This window comes from Camelus dromedarius, chromosome 24 (genome assembly GCF_036321535.1).
Source record: "Camelus dromedarius isolate mCamDro1 chromosome 24, mCamDro1.pat, whole genome shotgun sequence".
Taxonomy (NCBI): domain Eukaryota; kingdom Metazoa; phylum Chordata; class Mammalia; order Artiodactyla; family Camelidae; genus Camelus; species Camelus dromedarius.
Genome location: NC_087459.1, coordinates 17,001,886 through 17,023,151, shown reverse-complemented (window position 1 = coordinate 17,023,151; position 21,266 = coordinate 17,001,886). Strand labels below are relative to the sequence as shown.

Sequence of the window (21,266 nt, the reverse complement as noted above, 5' to 3'; positions counted from 1 at the left end):
ATTAATTTCTATTTTAATTTTTAATTGACTCCTTTTTTTGTACTTAAATAATTTTAGAAAGAAGATATATTTCTACCATGATAAGCTAGTTTTAAACACATAACATTTTAAAGAATATTAACCCATATGTCACCTTATAATCATCTTGCAAACCACAAGTGGCACATGCATTTCATTTTGGGACACTCCTGGCAAGATTTTGGTGTCAGACAGACCTGTGTTCAGTTCAGACTCAATCGATTTCTATCTCTGTGGTCTCAGGCAAATTATTAAACCTCTTAACATCAGTTTTCTCACCTGTAAAATGGGGGTAATGACATACCTGATGCAGATGTCATTTTAAAGGTAAAATAAGGCATTTAAAGAGTTAAGCATTGTGCCTATCTTATAATAAGCACTCAGTAAATGAGAACTATTCTAATTATAATACTAATAATTATTGCTATTGTTTATAGATAATCAGTAGAGAAGCTTAAACTAAAATTTAAGCTCCCAGTCTAGGTGCTGTGTTTCTTTCAGGACATCCAGCCAGGTCAGAATGTCTGGTACCACAAATCCAGACCTTCATTCTATGAAGCTATAAATGCATTCCCAGTTCTCTCTGTCCAGAGCTAAGTTTTCTCTGTGGTCTAAACAGCACATAGCTTTTATGGTGCTTGTGTCCATAAGCTGGCTGAGTTATTCTGCTCATGTTAAATTAAACATCACCAAGCAGGGACTTTGCCCTGAATGAGAAGCTGGGTGGGAAGACTGCCTTGAAGACGGCCTGCTGTGTGCAGCTGAGGTTTTCATTATTCTCCAATCTAGGGGGGAGGGGGGACAGTGGAAGGTGGAAGGGGTGGCAGGAGTCTGCTGGCCTTTCTCTGAAAAATAACAATTAATGTTATAATTTTCAAAATAATAATCAATTATTTAAAATAACAATGAATTTGGAAATTAATAATTAATCAACAATATTTTCCCTGGAATAATTAATAATAATAATAATAATAATAATAATAATAATAATAATAATAATAATAATAATAATAATAAATAATAATTAATAAAAAGCCACCAGGATCCTTCCAGCACAGAGGAGGCCCCTGCAGCTCAGAACCGCGAGGGGTTGTGGGGGGTGGGGCTTCGCCTTGTTTCTCTTTCCCGATGCGGGGTGGGGGGGGGGGTGGGCGGTTGGGGGCTGCGCAGCCGCGCCCCCTGGGAGGCAGGTGAGCCAGGAGAGCGGAGGGAGGCCAGCTGAGTGCCTCTGCCAGGTCAGAGCATCGTCTCCCGCCCCCTACCTCCTGCCTCCCGCCGGCCGGCTCCTCGCAGGGGGAGCTCTGCTGCAGGGCTTGGACGTGGCTCCGGAGGCTCTGGGCTTTCTGGATTTCTGCCAGGAGCTCATCCACCTCCCGGCTGGCGCAGATCTGTGGGTGGTGGGAGCAATCGGTCAGCCAGAAGTCACCTGGCTACTGACAGTGGGCAAGGCAGGAAAGTACAAGAAGCCACGTCAGTCTCTAAGGTGGAGCGGCTGACTCTTTAAAGCAGACCATATAAAGTGGGGTTCCTGTGCCCGACAGAGACTGGAACGGTGGTGATGCGCCCCATTTGCACAATATTGGCCTGCAGGGTTTTAAACAGCTGAAGGACTCTGTAACCTTAAAAATGGGAAGAAACATTTTACATCCTCTAGGATGGCAATAATAATAATAATAATAATAATAATAATAATAATAATAGGAATAATAATACTACTACTATAACAAATGTTGGAGAGAACGTGGGGAACAGGAACTCTTGTGTGATGCTGGTGGAAATGCAAAGTGATGCAGCTGCTGTGGAGAACAGTTTGGGGGCTCCTCAAAATATTAAATATAGAATTACTACATGGGCCAGCATTTCTACTCCTAGCTATATATCTACGATAATTGAAACCAGGGACTCAGACACTTGTACACCAATATTGATGCCAGTTCACAATAGCCAAAAGGTGGAAACAACTCAAGTGTCTGTTGACTGATGAATGGAGAAACAAAATGTGTATATCTAGAAAATGGAGTATTATTCAACCATTAAAAAGAACGAAGTCCTGTTATATGATACACCATAGGTGAACCTTGAAAACACTGTGCTAACTGAAGGAAGACAGACACAAAAGGTATATGATTCCATGTAATGAAATGTCCCGATTAGGTAAATCCATAGAGACAGAAAGCAGATTGGTGGTTACCTGGGGCTGTGGGGGAGGGGGAATGTGGACTAACTGCTTTAATGGGTACAGAGTTTCCTTTTGGGGTGATGAAAATGTTTTGGAACTAAATAAAGCTGGTGGTCTCACAACACTGTGAATGTACTACATGCTACTAATTGTTCACTTTATGTTATGAGAATTTCACTTCAATTTTTTAAAATGTAAAGAAATCACACATACACAAATATCTAGACTTCTGGCTCTTGTTGAAAAATCAGAAGTCCTAGAAACAGAAAAGTCACACTCCTACATAACAACAATCTGCTGGGGCTGAGCAGAGGTGCCTCTTTACATAGACGGGGCATACGCTGTTTAGTTCACCACACTCCCCGCTACTCTCTCTTGCACCACCATCAAAGTCAGTTGTAATTTTTTGTCATCCTTGCACTGTCTCATACTAAAGACAATGAAATTTGTTTTACCCATACCTCCATCAAGAGTGGAAAAACAACAGATAAGCCAAGAGGGTCACAGGTTTTAGGAGAAAATATTTCTTAAACCAGCCAGTGTCATTCACACACGGTAACCTCCCAGCCCATAGAGTGTGTGACTCCTACAAACAGAGTCTAGGTAATGACATAACAAGAAGGGGTGTTGCCCAAGGAAAATATGGCCTGACCTTGGCTCCCTCGTGTGAAGTGCTAGACTTTGCAACACTTGAACACACTTGTGAGATGCAAATATTCATTTACTCCTGGCTACTGGTGCTTGGCAGGCAACGCACAGCCTGTTAGGTGAACAGACAGCTGGATTCTCAATCTGCCAGATGGATCCACATACACATTTGCTAACTGTTAATGTTAATCGCTAGCTGTCCTCCACTGTGGATATGGAGTGGGTGATGTTATTATTACCTAGGACAAGGATACTAGTGGATGGATCGGTACAGAATTGCTCATCCAGAACTGATTGTTGCACGTCTCCTGCAGTAGCAAGGGTCCCTCCTGAATCAACTGCTTCAGACTCAGAGCTTTGGTGGGAGCAGAGGTGGGTGGGGCCCATGTTGATGGCAACTGGATAGAGACAGGCTTCTTCTCCCTGTGGGGCTTTAAAAGGCTCCCACGGGCTAGGCTCACAGTGTGCAACCAACTCATCATACACACAGACAAAAGATCTCTTGTGACTCCATGTGTTTCTTGTTCTCCCCACATATTCATTTTAAGCTGATTTTCCCTATGTGAACCCATTGAGTAGGGATGGGGAAGAAGTAAGCACACACTCTGCATGGTCTGTCTGGCCCAGCCTCCCTGGGCACAACTTTGGAGGCACGGGGGACAGGAGGAGGGGGTAGCGTGTTGGCCCAAGGGCTTACCTCCATCTCTGGACCATAGCAGTGGTAGTAGCCCCCAAGAGCTTCTGCAAGGTTCTTCAGAACAGCCTGTGGGGACGGATAGGGTCAGTCCTCACTAGGGCAGGACCAATACTCTAACAAGTCTTCTCCTTGTCTGAGCCTCCCAACTGTCCAAAACCTCCCAGCTGACCCACGGGAGCACTAGGTACAGGCAGAGGTGTGTTCTGGTCCACAGCTCAGGGGCCTCTAAGGCTGGCTCAGCTCACTGTGGCCAGTCCGAGGGAAGCCTTGGAGAATCTTGGGTTCTTACAGGGGGCACCTGCTCGTCGCACTTGTAGGTGATGAAATGGGTGATGAGGTCCCTTCCCATGGCGGACTGTTGGATGTAGTCGGACAGGATTTCAGAAGGCTGATCTGGGCTGGGGAGAAGATGCAAGAAGAGAAGGCGGCACTCCAGCACGAGGACTTTCCACAGCAGAATGGTAGGAACCCACCCAAGGAACAGCTGTCAAATCTAACCAACCACCTGTGTCCCAGGTCACCTGTGCAAGATGTGGGGCAGAATGGACCACAGGCCTGGCCTTCCCTGGCTGCCCTCCCCCCACATCTGGGGACGGATGGCCTGTGAACACAGTCCTGCTCTCGAAGGCACATGAAGGCTCATGCCTGATGATCTCTTCTCTAAAAATGGTTTGTTTCTCCAGCCCCTTCTTGTGTCTGTTATGTGCTTAGGAAAGGAGACCTACCAGCTTCCCATAATGGTCACCAGAGAATTCAGCCCCTTCAGAGTGAAGACTTTCTTCAGGGCTTGTAGCAGATTGCTGCCTCCCTCGGGCTCAAGTTTCTTTACCCAGAGCTTGAGTTCCTGAAGGCTGGGGGTCGGGGTGATAATGGAGACAGAATTCTCACTAGGTGCCAGGTCCAGGACAAATAGAAGCTCCTTTAAGCCTGACAGTAGCTCTTTGTGATGGATACCTTTATTCCCATTTTATAGATGAGGAAACTGAGGCTCCGAGGTAGGACCTGCCCAAGGTGATACTGTAAGCAACTGGCAATGCTGAGATTTCAAGCCAGGTGTGATTTTTCTTTCCTTCCAGTTCCCCTGGGAGGCAGACCTCAGCCTGAAGCACGGAATTAATCCCCTAACTCTGAGAGGGCTCGAAGAGAAGGCACCGAGGCATGTTGGCTACACCCCACATGGATTGGTAGACAAACCACTCACAACAGGGAAAATGACTTCACGGGGAGCTTTCTTGGTTAAATACCTCCCGTGGCACGAGAGCTCTGTCCTTTCCATTTCTCTTTCAGTCTGATTTAAAAAAAAAAAAAAACACCCTCAGCTCATTGCCAGGAAATCTATTTTTCGTTAGTGTTTAACTGTTGAATCTCCCTTTTAAACACAGAGAACAAATCCCAGGCCTGGCACCTTCTTAAGCCAATGGTTTTCAAGCTGGAATTTGACATCATTGTTTTGCTTGCTGTCATTGTGTTACTTTTATGATGACTTTTAATTACCACAAGTGATAATGGGCGTCTCAGTTATAGTATTGGTTGTTTCCATCAAAATACCAATAGAGTTGACAGTTAAAAATAGATAATAGTACCAGTGACACAGAGTAAGTCACAATACAGCAGCAGAGATGTGACAGAAATCACGAGGGGAGCCCGGGAATGACTGCAGCTGAGGAACCCTTGGATATATGGTCTCAAGGTGACTTCCAGGTCTGACATCCCAGAGCTCCGGGGTCTAACAAGAGTGGAAATCACAGTAAAAAAAAAAAAAAAAAAAAAAAAGCTCTCGTTCACCGAGTGACTGTCCCCCTGCAGTACTTATTTTTCGCTTCATCTTCACAACAACTCTGTGAGAAGCAGGTGTTCTCACCACATTCTGCTAATGAGAGAGTTAAAGGACCAGTCAGATGCCCCAGTCACTGTCAGAGCTGGGTGCTAGGACCCCGCTGTGGTGGGAACCTGCACTTCTCTCTGTGGAAAGGTTCCTCTTTATGGCTAGTGCTGGGCACGGGGATCTCCATCCCAGAAACCCAAGCATGTGGTTTTCCCTGGAATCTGCTCTGGGCTTGGGAATCCAGTCCTGACTCTGCCATTTCAGGCATGTTCCCTTGTCTGAGTCCCAGTTTCCTCATCTGCAAAATGGGCATAATGATCCTATTCTATGTGTCAGCAACAAATATTAAATACTTGTGAAGTACAGAGGAAAATGGGGAAACACCAGGGCCAAGGCTGGGCAGTCACTCACGTAGAGGTGCTGACGTCCATGGGGTCAGGCCAGAGGGCGCTGGTGGTGGTGCCAAAGGACAGGACGTACAGCTTCTCCTTGTGGCTCAGCTGCTCATCAATGAGGCTCTGGTGGACAGAAGGACGTCACTGGCTCCCAGAGCCAGGACCACGTGGAGCCTGGCTTCCCAGCTGAGGTGTGGCTGGTCCCTCTGGGCTGGGATGTGAATTGTGCTGAAACAGGGTCACTTGAGGCTTGGCTTAGTGGCCCCAAGTTGACACCTGCTTGCTGCCCTTGGGGTCTCACGGGGCATGGGAGGAATGCCCTAGTGGCCTGTCCAAAGCCTGTCCCTGGCTGTGTGTGGTGGGGGCGGGTCATGGGCTGTCCTGTCTGGGAGAGCTGTGCCCTCATTGGCTGCAGGCCCACATTCTCTTCTGGAGCAGCTCCTGAGGGCTGCCACCCACTTGGGTCATGGATGTGGGTGGGATGGGCACCTATCTCAGCGGGTGCTCTGGTTGGGACTTGACACTTAACTGTGGCCCCCAGGGAGGAGGACGGACGTCGGGGGCAGTGGTTTCCCTTCTGAGTTGGGGATGGAGCAATGGGTGCAGCGCCAGCCTGTCCCATGCTCTCAAGCTCAGCCTGATGAATGTTCAACAGGAAGATAACTCCTCCCTTGTTTTCCTGGCCAGCTAGAAATTTCACCTTCATGCCACCAACATGAGCCTTGCCCTGGCTAATACTGGACCAGTCCACCTTGGGGATCTTTGGAAACTGGGCTACAGGGACTTGTCATGAAGGGGAGCCTGCACTGACACCTGTCCCCCGACACCTGCTGAGACCAGGGACAGGGACCAAGTCTGGAAACTGGCCCATGTTGATCCCTCTAAAGGGTCCTTGGAACTACTGTTGCTGTGAAGGTCCCACCCAAAGCTCTCGAGGCTCCTCTGAGAAAGCAGATCCTCCTCATTACTCCCCAGAGGCTTTGTTTGATGCCAGACTTTGTACTGAGCACTTAATTTGCATGAACTCCTTTTGTCTCTGGCGGCCCTGTGCGATGGCTCCTGCTATCATCCCCATTGTACAGATGAGGTAACTGAGGCACAGAGAGATTAAGTAACAGGGTCACATAGCCCGGAAGTGGTAGAGGTGCCTGGGATTTGACCCTAGAGTTCTTAGCTTCTCAGTTACGGACATGCCAAAGAAACCAGAATCGCTTCCCTCCTCTCCTCCATTCGGAAAAGGCTGGCAAGCCCTGCTGTGCATGCTGGAGTCAGTCCAGCTGATACTGTACCCACGCCCTCCTTCCAGGGAACCCTGGCTCTCAAGACAAAGTCAAATTAGTAGCGAGTGCCGTGCTGAAACTACTGGAAGCTCACACTGCAACTGAGAATGCCTGTGAGGCTGGGTTTCGCAGAACTCAATGTATTTTTCTTAACTGTAGGTGCTAATTAAGTGTGAACTGTTCTTTGTAAAACACTCCGTTTTGCTATAAACAAAGGCAGTTAGCCAGCTCACAAAGGGGAGGGTGGGCTGGGGGTGGGGGTGGATCCAGGCACTTCTCTGTGCCAGAGAGACTTACCAGGAGGTCATTTTGGAACTCCTCTTTCTGAGGGCCACTGCTGACGGCTGACACATCAGTGAGGATGCCGACTCTGGTCCCCTTGATGAGGCCGAAAGCCTGAAACCAGAGAGGGCGTGCAGGAACCACCAGCACAGCTCTGTGCCCCTGCAGACCTTTCACTGACAGCTCTGCGAAACACACAAGTGCTCCTCGGCCTCAACATGAAGCCGCAGAAGGAAGACTCATTTTACAGAAGAAGGAGCAAAACCCAGCGTCCCGACTTTAGCTCTGGGCGCTATCTGCTCCTATTTGTGGCAGCCTATTTAATATTTTCCCCCTTAATATTTACTATCCATCCTTATAAAGTAATACATGCTTATTAAAGAAAATTCAGAGACTAGAAAAGCCGCCTTTGAAAGTTACAAAGTCTGGCGTCTAATTACATCAGCGTATCTTATTTCATTTCTCTATATCCTTATTTATTTTCTGCCTATTCTACCAAACGAAGGCAGATGTGTTGAGTTCTCCGGCTGCAGGGGTACGTCTGTGAGTTTCTAATTATGTTTCTAACAGCTAATGCTATCTGCATGCCTATGCTGTTTGATTCAGCACATACACTTCATCCCCTTTATAGCTGCATTGTGAACTGGAATTTTCATTCATACGAAACTGATAGTTCTCGAGGGCAGTAGGTCTCCATTTGATGCTTTTTGCCTTAAATCCTTCTTTGTTGGAAACCTAAGTTAGTGCTCCTCCTCAAACCTGCTCCTTGTTCAGTCTTCCCCACCTCGGTAAATGGCATTTACCATTCACCCAGGCACTCTGGCCCCAAACCTATCCAGTCCATCATCAGCAAGTCCTCCTGGCTCTGCCTTCAGACCAGGCTCTGAATCCATCAGTTCTCATCTCATTTCTGACCCAGCGCTCGAGTGTAAGATACCATCGTTGTCTCCCAGCCTTTGTTCTCTACGGTCAGCCGATGAAGCATCCAGAGTTACTAATTTGAAACGTAAGTCAGATCATGTCACTCCCCTGCTTAAAGCTGTCACATAAAATCTGAGCTCGGCAAGGTCTCCCTGCTCTGTGCCTGCCTGTAGCCTCCCCTCTTCCACTGCTTGCCCCGGGCTTGCTACACAGGTCTGCTTGCTGCTTCTGCAATGTGCCAAGCTTGTTCCTGTCTCAGGGTCTTTGAATTTGCTGTTTCCTCTACCTGGGACATTCTCCCCCAGATCTCTACATGGCTCACTCCCTCACTTCCTTCACCTGACGTCTCCTCCTAGGCCGTTCTATTTAATTAGCCCTCCTTCCATCTCACTCTCTGTTCCCTCACCCCACTCTTCTTCTTTATAACGCCATTCCTAACCGACCTTGTATATGATTTATTAATTTATTGTCTGTCCTCCCCCACTGGACTCTAAGCTCCTCGAAGGCGGGCCCTTTGTACCGGTCATGTCTGCACCCCCAATCCTGGAAGAGTGCCTGACATGTTGTGATAAGCCAGTCATTATTTGTTGAACTCACGACCCAAATGAAGTATGACGTTTCCCAGGACGTTGCCAATTTTCAGGGGCCAGAAGGAGTTCAAATTTGGGGCCAGTTTTATTCTTTTTAAAATTTGAGAAAGCTGACTTGAGAGCTTTTATAATTGAAAACATGCATTTCCTTAAACCTCGCTATTGAGATTCAGACATTTATCCCATAGAAATAACTGGAAAAGTACGTAGGGGGAGTTGGAGCTCGGTGATGCCAGATAGCCCCAATGGTTCAAGAGAAGACTGAAAGCAGACATAATAGTGAAATATTAGGATTTTTTAATCTTGGTAACTAATTTCAAAAAATATTATACTACAGGGGCCAAGAGAAACATGCTTGTAGGGCCAGATTTGCCTGTGTTCCATCAGTTTGTAACCCTTGCTTTCATCCTCTGCAGATATGGAAACAGACATCCAGAGAAGTAGGCCCTTGGCCATGGCCTTGCTGACAGCAAGTTGGGAACTGGGCCCAGCGGTGGACTATGAATCACCCCAGTGCCTCAGCACCCAGAGGACTCATGAGTTGATTTACAGTGATAGCTTCCCTGGAGTCCAGTCTGGGCTTGTTTCATGGCTCCTCTAACTCCATCAGAAATGGGGGGGGGTTACAGCTCAGTGGTACAGTGCATGCTTAGCATGCATGAGGTCCTGGGTTCAATTCCCAGTACCTCCACTAGAAAACAAGAAAGCCGTAGAGGGGGAGAAGAGCTCAACCAGCATCCCTGTCCCCTTTGTCAAAAGTGCCAGGACAGGTGTGATGGGGGCTGGCGGGTGAGAGCAACATTCCCTGAGCAGGTGTTTGTGGAGTACGTGAGGATTTCATCCCTCTGCAGTGTCTCTGCCTGTGTCACCATGTGCAAACAGAGGGGGCGTGCCACAGCTGGAGACCAGCCTAGGCAGGTGAATCTGAGATGTAGACTGCACTGTGGACTCAGCCCAGACAGCCAGCCTTAGCTCTGCATTGTCACTCACTGGTCTTGTGCAGAGGTGGGGGTTGGGAGCCGGGGGTGGGGAGCATGAATTTCAGCACATCTGTCTGTCCCAGGCTTTAAAACAAAAACTGAGGATTGCCTAAGGTGCAAGCAAATGGCAGGCCAGAAAAGCACCAGTTTGGGAGAAGAGAGGCTAAAACAAATAAGAAAGCAACAGAAAGGTTCATTTGCCCATGATCTGCCCTTTGGGTCTGAGGAAAACATTTAATCAAACTTTCAAGAAAAGTTATGTGCAGATGATCAACCTTAGTCATAAATTTCATTAAGGATCTGAAGTGAAATGGTCTAGGGGAACTTTGCTGTTCTCACCCAGGATCTGTTTCCTCTCCTGGTCACAGCACTCTGGCTTATCTGTCTCCCTTTCACAGTCCCTGAGGTTTGGGGGCTGCTCACCCAGCCTCCCCGACCCTGTCTTTCCCCAGGAGTGAGCACTAGTTCCAGGACTCATGGGTTAGTATATCTCATCCCCTTGGCTATGGTGACTGGTCTAAATTGGCCCAACAAGAGTCAACCCTAGGACTTGGTGGGGTGTACTGGGAAAGGAAGGTGAGGTCCTCCTTGACATGTCACTTTAGCTGGTGACATGTAAGTTTAGAGCTGCTGGTGACCAATTTCCCAAGATCAGGGAGAACCTTCCCAAAGATAAAACCAACCCAGAGGAAAGCAGAGCCTGGACACAAAGAATGACATCATTTGAGCCACTGGGTACAGCTGTGTTTGGGTTTTTCACTTATGTTGATCTAGAAATTCCTTTTTTTTAGTTTAGCTAATGTAAATTGGAGGTCTATCATTTGCAACTAAAAGGGTTCTAACCAGTACAGAGGGAATGGTTGAGCAGGGGCAAAGAATGAAATCGATGTCTATTACCTTCTTGCTGTTTTCTGTGAGCCACTGAATCCTCTGTTGATAGACTTCAATAGCTCTGTCAAAACACCAGAAAGACTTGTCACCCAAGGTCAGCTTTGTTACTGAGCAACAGCTACTTAGACATACGTGGAAGGAAAGTTCACATGGGATCTCCCCCCCGCCACCTTTTAATGTGCCTAAGGCATTGGGAGAATATAAGGCAAAATCTAGCGAAGAGAAAGCTGAAGGTATTTGTTTGCCAGGGGTAAAGGCTGGAGGGGATGGCGAAAGGGGTCGAGTGCGTGGATGGTGCACTTGGTGATGTGGTATGCGTTATAAATGGCTGTGGTTTGGAGGAACTGAGGGCGGGCTTTGAGGGAGGATCAGTCTGTGAGGATGGGGAGTCTCATGAGGAAGGCGGAAGAACACCCTTGCTCTTCTCGAATCTGTGTCTTCTCAGACGAGACTTCCTAGGCACCTGGACATGGCCATTAGTGCACAAGTGACAGTTCTGCAGCAGTTCATCAATGGAGTGATGAACAAAACTGCTTTTGAAAAGTAAGTGGCCAGGGGAAGTATTTGAGCTTCCCTTATTGAAAACTCTTCTTGCAAACCATTCCAAGGGGCTGTTTGGAGACCAGCCTGTACCAAATGCTTATGGTAAGGACCCAGTCACATGGATTTAACTGAATTGCCCTCATGGAGGGCAGGTGGGATTTGGAAGCCAGAAAAGGGCAAGGAAGGGCTTTGGATATGATGGGCAGTGGGCAGAGGGATCAGGCACGCAGGAGTGTGGATGCAGGTAAGGGCGTGAGCTCCAGGATGGAACATGCTTGTCTTTGAGATCTGGCTCTGCCCTTTAAGGGCTGTAAGACCTTGGACAGGTGTGGTAAACCCTGTCAGCCCCAGTCACATCCTCTCCAACAAGGAGATAATAGGACTCTATCCAAGTCAATTTGCCAAAAGTTGGTTTACTGAAAGCTAATTCTCTGAAAATCAATTTGCTAAAAGACCGATTAACTGAATAGATCTGAGCATTCCTTAAAACGCTGGATTCACAATGAAAACCAATCAACCAAAATGTTGCAGGCTTCTTTAAAAATCTGTTTAAACTTCCAACCCAATAAAGTTTGCTATAAAAATTACAATGGAAATGTTTTGATAAATTTGGCAAATTCATCATTTAGCAATTGACTTCTGGTTAACTGGCCTGAGAGTGACAGTGTATTTTGAATTGTTGTGAGGATTAAATAAAATAATGTGTGCAGCCCTTAGCAGAATTTCTGACACATGCGTAAGTGTTGGCTATTAATTATGATTATAACCTTTTAAGAAACCTCAGACAAGCAGTAATCATGGCCAATTGATTGCTACACTGGGGGCAGTACTGTCAAATTCCAGGGTGGAAGCTGGGGGAGCCTGAATATTTTTGATATACATCTGCAGAAGTATGAACCCAACCGATCTGTCATCGCAAGTGATCACTCTTAACCATTACACATCAAATGTGGCCGCGAGGTTTTATGGGTTCATCCAAAGGAACCATGGATTTTAAAAGGCTGAGAAAACCTGATATGGTCTGACTTCTTTGTTTGAGGAAAGAGGGGACTGGGGCTAGAGGTGGGAAGAGGCCGGCCCAAAGTCCCGCTGAAACTGTCGTTTGAACAAAGCCACTTTCAGACTGCTGACATGAGGTAATTACTGAGGTCTGGGTTGCTGGGGGGATGCTGAGGAACATACTCACTCAGAAAGCTTGGATTCGAACCGGTGGATGGTCGAGGTGGAGAAGTGCATTTTCCTCATGACCTTGCTGCCCTCCTCCCTGAAGAAGCAACGTCCTATGAAAGGGTCTCTTGGGCTCAGGGGGGACTGGGTGTGTCTTGCAGGCTTGGGGGAGAGGGGAGTGGCTTCGGACTTACAGCACAGCTGTCCCCTGGCTCATCAGATCAGCCAAGGTGAGTTTCTCAGACTTTAAACTGTGTGTTGAAAGCCAATCTTCCGAGTCTTCGCAGGCTGAAGGCTGGGTCTCATCTCCCTGCAGCCTCTGCGAGACCAAAGTGAGAGTCAAACAGAAAACAGTGGAAAGAGAGGGCAAGGTGGAGGGTGCTTTTGGTTCCCTCCTCATGGATCCCCAAGGGTTGTCAGCCCTGATGGGTCCTACCTGAGAGCAGTCTGTTCAAGAACTCACCTTGCTGGGGGAACAGACCAATGCGGGTGCCTGTGCTCTGGGCCAGCTGCCCCTGAAATACTGGTTCCCATCCCTCACCTCGCCCTCAGCGTGTGTCTAGATGATTCAAGGATCACTCTTCACATCCTGCCTTGTGAGAGACTGAATATACAAACACACAATGGCTAGATCCTATGTGACAGTAAAACTGACACACACCTTCTGTAGTGACCAGTCCACGAAGCCAAACCATAACCACTGCAACAACTGGACCAGAAGAGTCAAGACTCTGGCCAGTGACTGCCAGCTTTCCTACTTTTCATCCCCCTTTCAGCTCAGGACCCACCAGAGAAAGCCACATGTGCCCCCAAACCAGTCACATGAGATGCCTGGCTTCCAGTTAGCCCGCCTCCAGCTTCTGGAGGCCAACAACCTCATTCAGGGCACACCCAGAGCCTTCTTGTTTTTCACTATAAAGCCTTCCTGCTCCCCTGCCTGCCTTTGACTCTCTGCCAAACCCAGGTGATGGTGGCTGACCTCTTGCCATAGCAAGCACATTATAAATGCCTCTGTTCTCATTTGTGTCATTTTTTTTTTTTTTTGGTTTATTTCCAAGTCTGCACTCTCTGTATCCATTCAGGTGCGCGAGTTCTGCCTCCCTATCAGTCAAACATTTGTTGGCAGATGGAAGAAGGAATGGGTTTTCCTGCCCATTCCAGAAACAGGAGCAGCGGGTAAACATTTCAGCAAAAGCATTTCCTAGCCACCACAGGAGTCTGGCCATGAAATGGACAAGCCCCCTTGCTTCTGCCTAGTGATGCGAGTGTCACTTACATAGTGCTAAGCTCAGGATGTGGGTGGTGGCCTTGGTGGCGGAGCAGAGTCGTTCATGGCAAGCATTCACCATTGGTGATACATTCCAGGAGCCAGAAGGTGGAGGGAGCTGACCTGAGGTGCTGAGCTCACTTCGCCTTGTTCTGAGCTCTGCTGTGAACTAGCACAGGACCTGCCAGGGCTACAGTATGAACAAGATAGAAATGTTCTGGCCTTCTTGGAGCTTACACTCTAGTGTGGGTAGACGGTCAGTAAAGAAAACAGAAAAATCAATGTACATGATTTCAGAAAGGAACAATTCTATTAAGAAAGTGGAGGGGGGAAGGTATAGCTCAGTGGTAGAGTGCATGCCTAGTATACATGAGGTCCTGGGTTCAATCCCCAGTGCCTCCACCAAAAAAAAGAAGAAGAAAGTGGAGCAGAGGAATGTGATAGAAAGTGATGAGAGTGGAGATGGGCAGGTCACTTTAGCTGAGGTGGGGGTCAGAGAAGGCCCCTCTGAGCCGAGATCTGAAGGTGTAGAAGGAGCCAGCCCCGGGCATAGCTGGGAACACACAGTCCAGGCAGAGGAGTGCACAGGGGCAGGGGCAGAGTGTTGGAAGAAGAGAGAGGGGGCCACTGTGGTGGGAGCATAGGGAATACAGGGTAGGTATGATGTGAGAGGAGACTGGAAAGGTGTGCAAGGCCCAGGTCAGGCAGGGGTTCTGCAGGAGCTTCCAGCACAGCCATCACTGTTCATGTGATGTTGGTGGGTCTTAACTGTTGCCGGAGTTGGCCGTGACTGGCTGAGGGTGTGGAACGGCATTGTAAGGAGGCCAGCTCAGTCCCACAGTGAGAAAATTAAGTAATTCGAAATATAGAGAATTAAACAATTTGTCCAAAGTCACATAGCTATTAAGTGGCAGAGTTGGGATGGTCACGCTCATAACCACATCATACTCAAAATCACAATACTATATTGCCTTTAAATTACCCACAGTGAGAGAAACTGCCCTGCAGCATCTGACGACTGGAATGTGCACATCTAGAGCCATGGCTTTGCTTGTCCCCAGTGCACCTGCTGGAACCTCGAGTGGGTATTGCTTGGGCTTGTGTTTGTCAGGCTATCACTGGACAGGGTGAGGTGGTGGTCAAGGGGTTGAAACCATCTGCTGTAGATGACTGAGCTGCACTAGACAGGATTAGATCGGATAGAGGACATGGGAGGAGGAAAGGACAGAGGAAGAATGGGCGGGAAGGAGGGAGTGCAGTCCTGGCTCTCCACTTACTAGCTTCCTGATGTGTGACAAGTCATGAGTCCCTTTCTTCACCTGTAAAATGGGTGTAAGGTAGAGAACCCAGCCTTGAGTGTTGCTGCATAACAGTTCTTGACAATGACCCTTAGTTCCCCCTCAGGCTTGGTCATGAAGAGAAGGTAACAAGCAAACAAGGACAATGATAATAAAACACTGCCATCATAGTCCAGCCAGATAGTACTGGATGCTTTACGCTCTGTGCCTGAGGTCTGCTCACCCTCTGTTTCAAAAGGAAATTAGCAAGCGTTAAAGAAGCGTGAGAACCACTAATAATTAGAGCAAACACCTAAATAGCACTTATTCTGTGTCAAGCACTTTCCATATATTAACTCATTTAAGTCTGCAGATTAATCTCATTTAACTGACAAGGAAACCGAAGTATAGAGGATTAAGTAATTTGTCCAAAGTCACACAGCTAGTAAGTGGTAGAGCTGGGATGGTCACGCTCATAACCACAATACTATATTGCCTTTAAATTACCACCAAACTCTGACTATCTTTGTGAAGGGCACGGTTCTACGCTGATTAAAGTCCAGCCCTCCAACAGCACCCCGGATAATCGTAGCCCCGTCCCACACTTAGGGAAACCCTGCGCTGCATCCTGTGGACACTAGATGTCACTCTTCTCATCTCTCAGGTCTCCCTGGTTGACAACGCCGAGCTTGGCAGACTTCTAATTCACCTTTCTTCCATTTTACTTGCCTTTGAAATGATCCGTCATGTTTTCGGATGTGGATTTTGTATTACTGATAATCTGAAGACCTATCTCAAACACATGATAGATTTTTGACTGCAGAACATACTGATTAGATACTGAAGTGCGTGCTTTACGTACAGAATAGTAAGATCTTTGTGTTGGGGGGATCCTTTCCCTCTTTCCCGCTATTGGTTTGTGAGTAGAGGCGGCCCTGGTTGTGGCTGATAAACGTAAGAGTGGTCCTTGTACACCTGGGAAGTCATGTATTCGATATGAACATCGGTGAAATAAAGACTCATAGCATCAACATCTAAAGTCATTGAAAGAATCCTTCAGAATCTCAAGGCTCTATTGACATTTCCTCATTTCCTTTTAATTAAACTTGCCTTCCCATAAGTGCTAATACTTGAGGAAAACAAAACGTGACTATTTTCCTGATTGTTTAATTGGCAGCATTAAAACTGTATTGTTTTTGACTGATTATTATTTCAAAGGTATCATCTTTAAACTCTGGTGTAGAATAGGCAGGTGGCTATGGGCCAGGCTTGCACCTGACAACCTCTGATGACAATGGTTTCTACGGCAGAGTGAATTCTGAGTTCTAGACATTCCACGCAGCATCATAGGGAGACAGCTCACTGACACATGGAGGGTCAGCCTAAAACCACAGTTCTATTCTGGTTATTCTAGAGGTGAATTCCCCTGCCATAACTCTTGCTTCAGCAGCACTTCCTAAAGCTGACTTTTGGATCTAGATTTTAGGGAACCCTACAAGAAAAACAAATCTCAGGAAGGGGAATTTTGGAATTAAATTCCTTAGTTGTCATGCTTTGATAACATGGACAGAGTCTTCAATGTTTATTGATGTTTAATGATATGGCCGAGAAGGTTATACAAGGTCTTAAACAGCACAGAAATTCTTCAGTCATTTCTAAAGGCAGGGGATTAGAGATGAATGCTTAACTAATCTTTTTCAGTCCTGAGATCCTATGTGAAGAAAGAAATACCCAGAGTTTAACACACATTGTGCTTTTCCTGACCATGATTTATAAGCACTGAGACTCAGTCAAAGTAGTATGGGTTTTTACCAGTAAGTCCTGTGTCTGGTTAACGTGTGTAACTAGTAGTCCATCGTCTAGATTTTGGCCAAGTGCATTGATATTCTTCTGGTTCAGTTGCTTCTTCGGATCTCCGTCGTTGTACCTCCTCATGCTACAAAACACAACGAGATTAGATCAATGTCCCAGCACCAGACATTGACTCCACACTGTCAGGGCCTCCAGAAAGGTTTTTATTTCTGTGCAGTAACTGGGAAGGTTTCCTGTAGACCCTGATAAAATGTGGACTCCGGTTTCATAAGACATTTTATTCTATTGTTCTGGTGGTTAGAAAACTGAAGTGCTCAGGTATCAGATGAGGCCATGACCATTTTCCCCAGCCTCACTTCAAGGCAGGTGTCTCCCCCCTCTCAGCTCCCATGAACAAAATGTTGTTGTTTTCCTTTGAAAAACCAGAGAAGATGCTTACCAGCGATTTTCCAGAAATGTTTTATCTTGGCCATGGAAGGCATGACTAGTTTGTGTAGCCATTAGAAAAACGCCCAATGCTTGTTTTCCTAGGGAGGCAAGAAATAAAAGAAAAGCAAAGGATGAGGTCAGCATATAGATAACAGCCTTGGAGGGTATCTCTGTTCAGCTCAACTTTTCTTTAATTAATTCATTCAGTAGATACTTATTGGACACCTGCTGGGTATCAGGCTTTGTGTTCAATGCTGAGGATACAGTGGTGAACAAGATAACAAAGGTTTCTCAGCTTCAGCACTTGTGACATTTTGGACAGGATAACTCTTTGTTGTGAGGCTGTCCTGTGCACTGAAGGATTCTCAGCAGCACCCTTGGCCTCTGCCTATCAGATGCCAGTAGCATCCCTGCCCCCTCCCCCAAGTTGTAATGGCCAAAGATGTCTCTAGACATCACACAATCATCCCTGGTTGAGAACCACTGAGCTAGACATTGTCCTTGTCCCCGCAGAGCTTACATTCTAGAGAGGGAGACTGATATTAAAAAATTAAACCCAGTAATTATAATTGGTGGGAAGTGCGGTGGAGGAAGTAAACTGGATGATATGATAGAGAGTAATCAGGAAAGGCATCTACTTCGCATAGGTAAGGTGGTCAGTAAGGGTGTCTTCAGAGCTTAGACCTTCTTGAAGGATGAAAAGGAGGCGGCCGTGTTCAGAGTATGGTGAAGGCTGGACTGGGCAGAGAGGACAGCAAGTGACCATAAGGATTTAGAGAAGGGGAAGGGGGGTAGGAAAAATACTGAGAAGAGGCTGAGTTCTTTCCTTTGAGAGCTGCACCTGCACTCAAGGGGGTGTGTCCCTGAAGCCTACGCCTCGCAGCATGTGGAACCAGTGGCAGACTGTACAAGACGGACCAATCAGTCCTCTCTGGGAATTCGGAATAAAGCACCATGGGGCCACCACGTACATTCAGCAGCAGGGAAAGGCTATCTTCAGAGGAAAGTGGAGTGAGAGGTTGTTCTCTCCAGCTTCATCCTCCCTCTGCCTGCTCCTTCTCTGTGTCTTTTGCAGGCTCCTCCTCCTCTACCTGAGCGTTTTAAGCGGGTGTTCCTCAAGGCGGAACCATGCACGCTCCTTCTCTTACTCTCTCCTCTGTTCCTGGGCGAGCTTACCCTTGTCCTTGGCTTCAGCTGTCACCCGTACATCAGTGACTCCCAACTGTATGTCAAGAGCCCAGACCTCTCACTCTGACTCCAGCCCTGTGTGTTCATGGACACTGGGTGTTTCCACCTCAGTCTCAACATGTGCAAGACTGAATTCATTTTCCCCACAACCCATCCTCTTCTCCTTGTCCCCGGGCTTATAGTAAAGAGCCACCATCCATCTCCTTTATGAGGCAGAAACCTGGGAATTATTGACACCTCGTTCCCCATTTCCAATCCGTCACCGAATCTTGTTAATCTTACGTCTCTCAAATCTCTCCACTTATCTCTGTTTCCACTGACATTTCTCATGTCTAGGCCACTGTCATCTCTGCCCTAGATGACTGGGATAGACCCTAACTGGCCTCCTGACACCCCCTCAGATTTGAAAACACAAATCCTACCTTTTTTGCTTAAGCTACCTCCTTTAGGTTTCTGTTACTCGCAATAAAAAATAAAATTGGCTAAAACACGGCAAGTGAGAAACTCCAGATGGAGTTGCAGCTTGAACATTAGAATGTGTGTTCTTATGAAACCATTAAATTAAATAGCCTTTCTCTTTGGGGTCTTTAATCTTTTATTTAGAGGTGCATTCTTTTCTGGGAAGCACCAAGGTAATGTGGTAATGTCTCAAAAAAACAACTGGCTTAACTTCGATATGCTTTGCTGGGAGACTCTCGTGGCAGAGACCGTTGAAATAAAATATCTCATGGGCACTGGATGCCCTACAATGTCTCAGTCCCCTCTTTTCAGTGAGTGATTAACAACTTAAGAATTCAGAGGCTCACACGATTGGATTCTGGGTGAGTTGCTTGGGCCGAAGCAGGAGTGTTTGGGCTGCGTGAAACTAACAAAGCAATGAGTGTTCTAGAGAGAGCACGGGCTCTTTGGTTTCTTCACCTGCGGAATGGCATGGGGATAATAACTGCCCTGCCTCCTTCAATTCCACCATCAACAGGATCAAATGAAATCGAGCATGTGGAATGCAAAGTGCTAGGGGAAGGCAGAATACCATTTGAAAAAGCTGCCTCATCTTTAAGCCCTTCAGCACCTGACACTTCAGCAACCATTCATTCCACGCACACTTTAAAGAGTGCCTGCTGGGCGACAGAGAGAGCTGGCGCTGGGGACGCAGAGCTAGCCAGCACACGGCCCTTACCCTCAGGCCTCTGCTCAAATGAAGCCTTATTGGACAGGTCTTCTTTGAGTACCTCATCTCGGGTAGTACCCTGGTTTTTCTCTGTAGCACGTTCCATCTTCTGATGCTCTGTGTATTTACTTATTTATTATTTGTCTCTCCTGCTTCTTCCCCCAACCCATCAATCCGCTAGAAGTAAGATCCATGAGGTCAGGGACTTAGGTTCACTGCTAGAACATTTTGTGTAATCAGTGCCTAGAACACAGTAGCTGCTCAAAAAACATTTGTTGAATAAATGCACTCAGGGCAGGTCCAGAGTTTAGACAATGGTGGGCTATGTTACCTTGGGAGACTGGTCACAGGAGAGGGAGAGAACATGCAAACTGGTCCTTAGGAGACGGCATCTTGTCAAAGGGAGAGAGGTAGCCCTGATTAGTGGATAAAAGAAAACATTCAGCTAATTTCCTGGCTTGGTAACAACTGGATCTAGGGTTCTACTAAATATCTAGGATACATCCACCCCCAGGGTTTGTATTTTTAACCTCTAGCCTTGCCCCATTTCACAATCTGTTGCTAGAATGATTTTCCTGATATGTAGAGTTGTTCATATTGCGACCTGTTTAGAACGCTGCCATGGCCTCTCAGTGCCATGGACAAGCAAGCCACACTTCATAAGGCTTTTCATTCCTTCCGGGTCTGTTCCTAGCTCACCTCGCACCTCATCCTGCGTCCTTCTCCTGGTAACCCTACACATACCTTGCTATTTCATACCTGTCTTTGCTCAGGTTGGATCTTCTTCTACAAATGCCCTTTGCCCTGTCTGTTTGACAAGAAAACCCAGGAAGTCTTTCCTGAATCCCATTTGCTGTCCCTCAACCTCCATGGAGGAAATCATTTCCTCCCATTGCTGCCCCCTGGCTGTTTCATATCAAGCTGTCATGGTCCTTCTCCAGAGAAGCCCCATTTCTTCCTTGTCTACTGTTGTACCCCCAGCACCTAGCACAATGCCTGGTATGTAGAGAGCAGATGCTTAAGACCCCAGCTCCCTAAATCTTTCTCCCTCAGTCCACAGCTTAGTGCCTGGGACTCCCCCACCTTCTCCCTTACCACCCTGTCGACCCTTGTGACATTCAGCCTCACCTTCATTTCTCCATGTATTTCTCCATCTTTGGAAGAAGGGCCCCTGGTCATCCCAGGACCCTGCTTTTTCCTGGTTCCCACTTCTAGTTCCTGCAAGCTCCTCTAGGCAACTCAACAGTGACGCTTGCCCTGTTGGGAAGTGTTAGCTGGTCTCCAAGGTAACAGACTGCACCACTGCAGCTTGAGGCAGGGACGGGGAAAAACCTTCCTCGCCCTCGGGGAAGAGATTACCACTTCGTTGTTGATCATAACCTCTCCCTGGGAATTCTGCTTTTCTTCACTCCCATAAAAGCCTGGGAGCGGGATTTGGATCTCTTTTCTATTATTAGAACATCAGGGTCAGCAGAAAACTATGGTTTAGACCAGTAGAGCCCTGGTACCTGCTGCCTTCCTGTGGTAGGACCTCAAGAAAGACAGGAGAGAACCTGCAACATGTGTGAAAGGTGGTAACCTTCTCTTCCTCCTCAGATTCCCTGGGGTCCCCCAAACACACTCCCTGAGAGAGGTCCGGCAGTCCCTCCCCGCCACCAGGTCCAGTCCCACCCAAGCCTGACTGATATGGCAGCAGGCTCAGTGACTGC

General features: G+C 47.2%; 1 protein-coding gene and 1 non-coding gene across 6 annotated transcripts in view; one reads left to right on the top strand and one right to left on the bottom strand.

Moving 5' to 3' along the window:
• VWA3A (von Willebrand factor A domain containing 3A) overlaps window positions 1–20,783 on the bottom strand; it is a 41,044-nt gene extending 20,261 nt beyond the window's left edge. For 3 of the 5 annotated variants that reach the window (XR_010377676.1, XM_064478511.1, XM_064478514.1), the window contains exons 1-13: window positions 20,686–20,783; window positions 19,889–19,973; window positions 17,212–17,299; window positions 16,773–16,896; window positions 12,611–12,735; window positions 12,436–12,513; window positions 10,713–10,767; window positions 7,340–7,438; window positions 5,779–5,885; window positions 4,268–4,393; window positions 3,832–3,940; window positions 3,543–3,608; window positions 1,281–1,406 (exon numbers count right to left, since the gene is read on the bottom strand). Coding sequence is in view for 4 of the 5 variants with exons in the window: in XM_064478511.1 (XP_064334581.1) it covers window positions 1,281–1,406; window positions 3,543–3,608; window positions 3,832–3,940; window positions 4,268–4,393; window positions 5,779–5,885; window positions 7,340–7,438; window positions 10,713–10,767; window positions 12,436–12,513; window positions 12,611–12,735; window positions 16,773–16,896; window positions 17,212–17,273 (1,077 nt within the window). In the remaining variant the exon portion in view is untranslated. The remainder of the gene's footprint in view (window positions 1–1,280; window positions 1,407–3,542; window positions 3,609–3,831; window positions 3,941–4,267; window positions 4,394–5,778; window positions 5,886–7,339; window positions 7,439–10,712; window positions 10,768–12,435; window positions 12,514–12,610; window positions 12,736–16,772; window positions 16,897–17,211; window positions 17,300–19,888; window positions 19,974–20,685) is intronic. The other 2 variants (XM_064478512.1, XM_064478513.1) reach the window with 2 other exon arrangements.
• Window positions 14,013–14,085, top strand: TRNAT-AGU (transfer RNA threonine (anticodon AGU)). The gene has a single exon. It is a non-coding gene; the product is annotated as a tRNA-Thr (tRNA).
• Window positions 20,784–21,266: the final 483 nt, after the last annotated feature.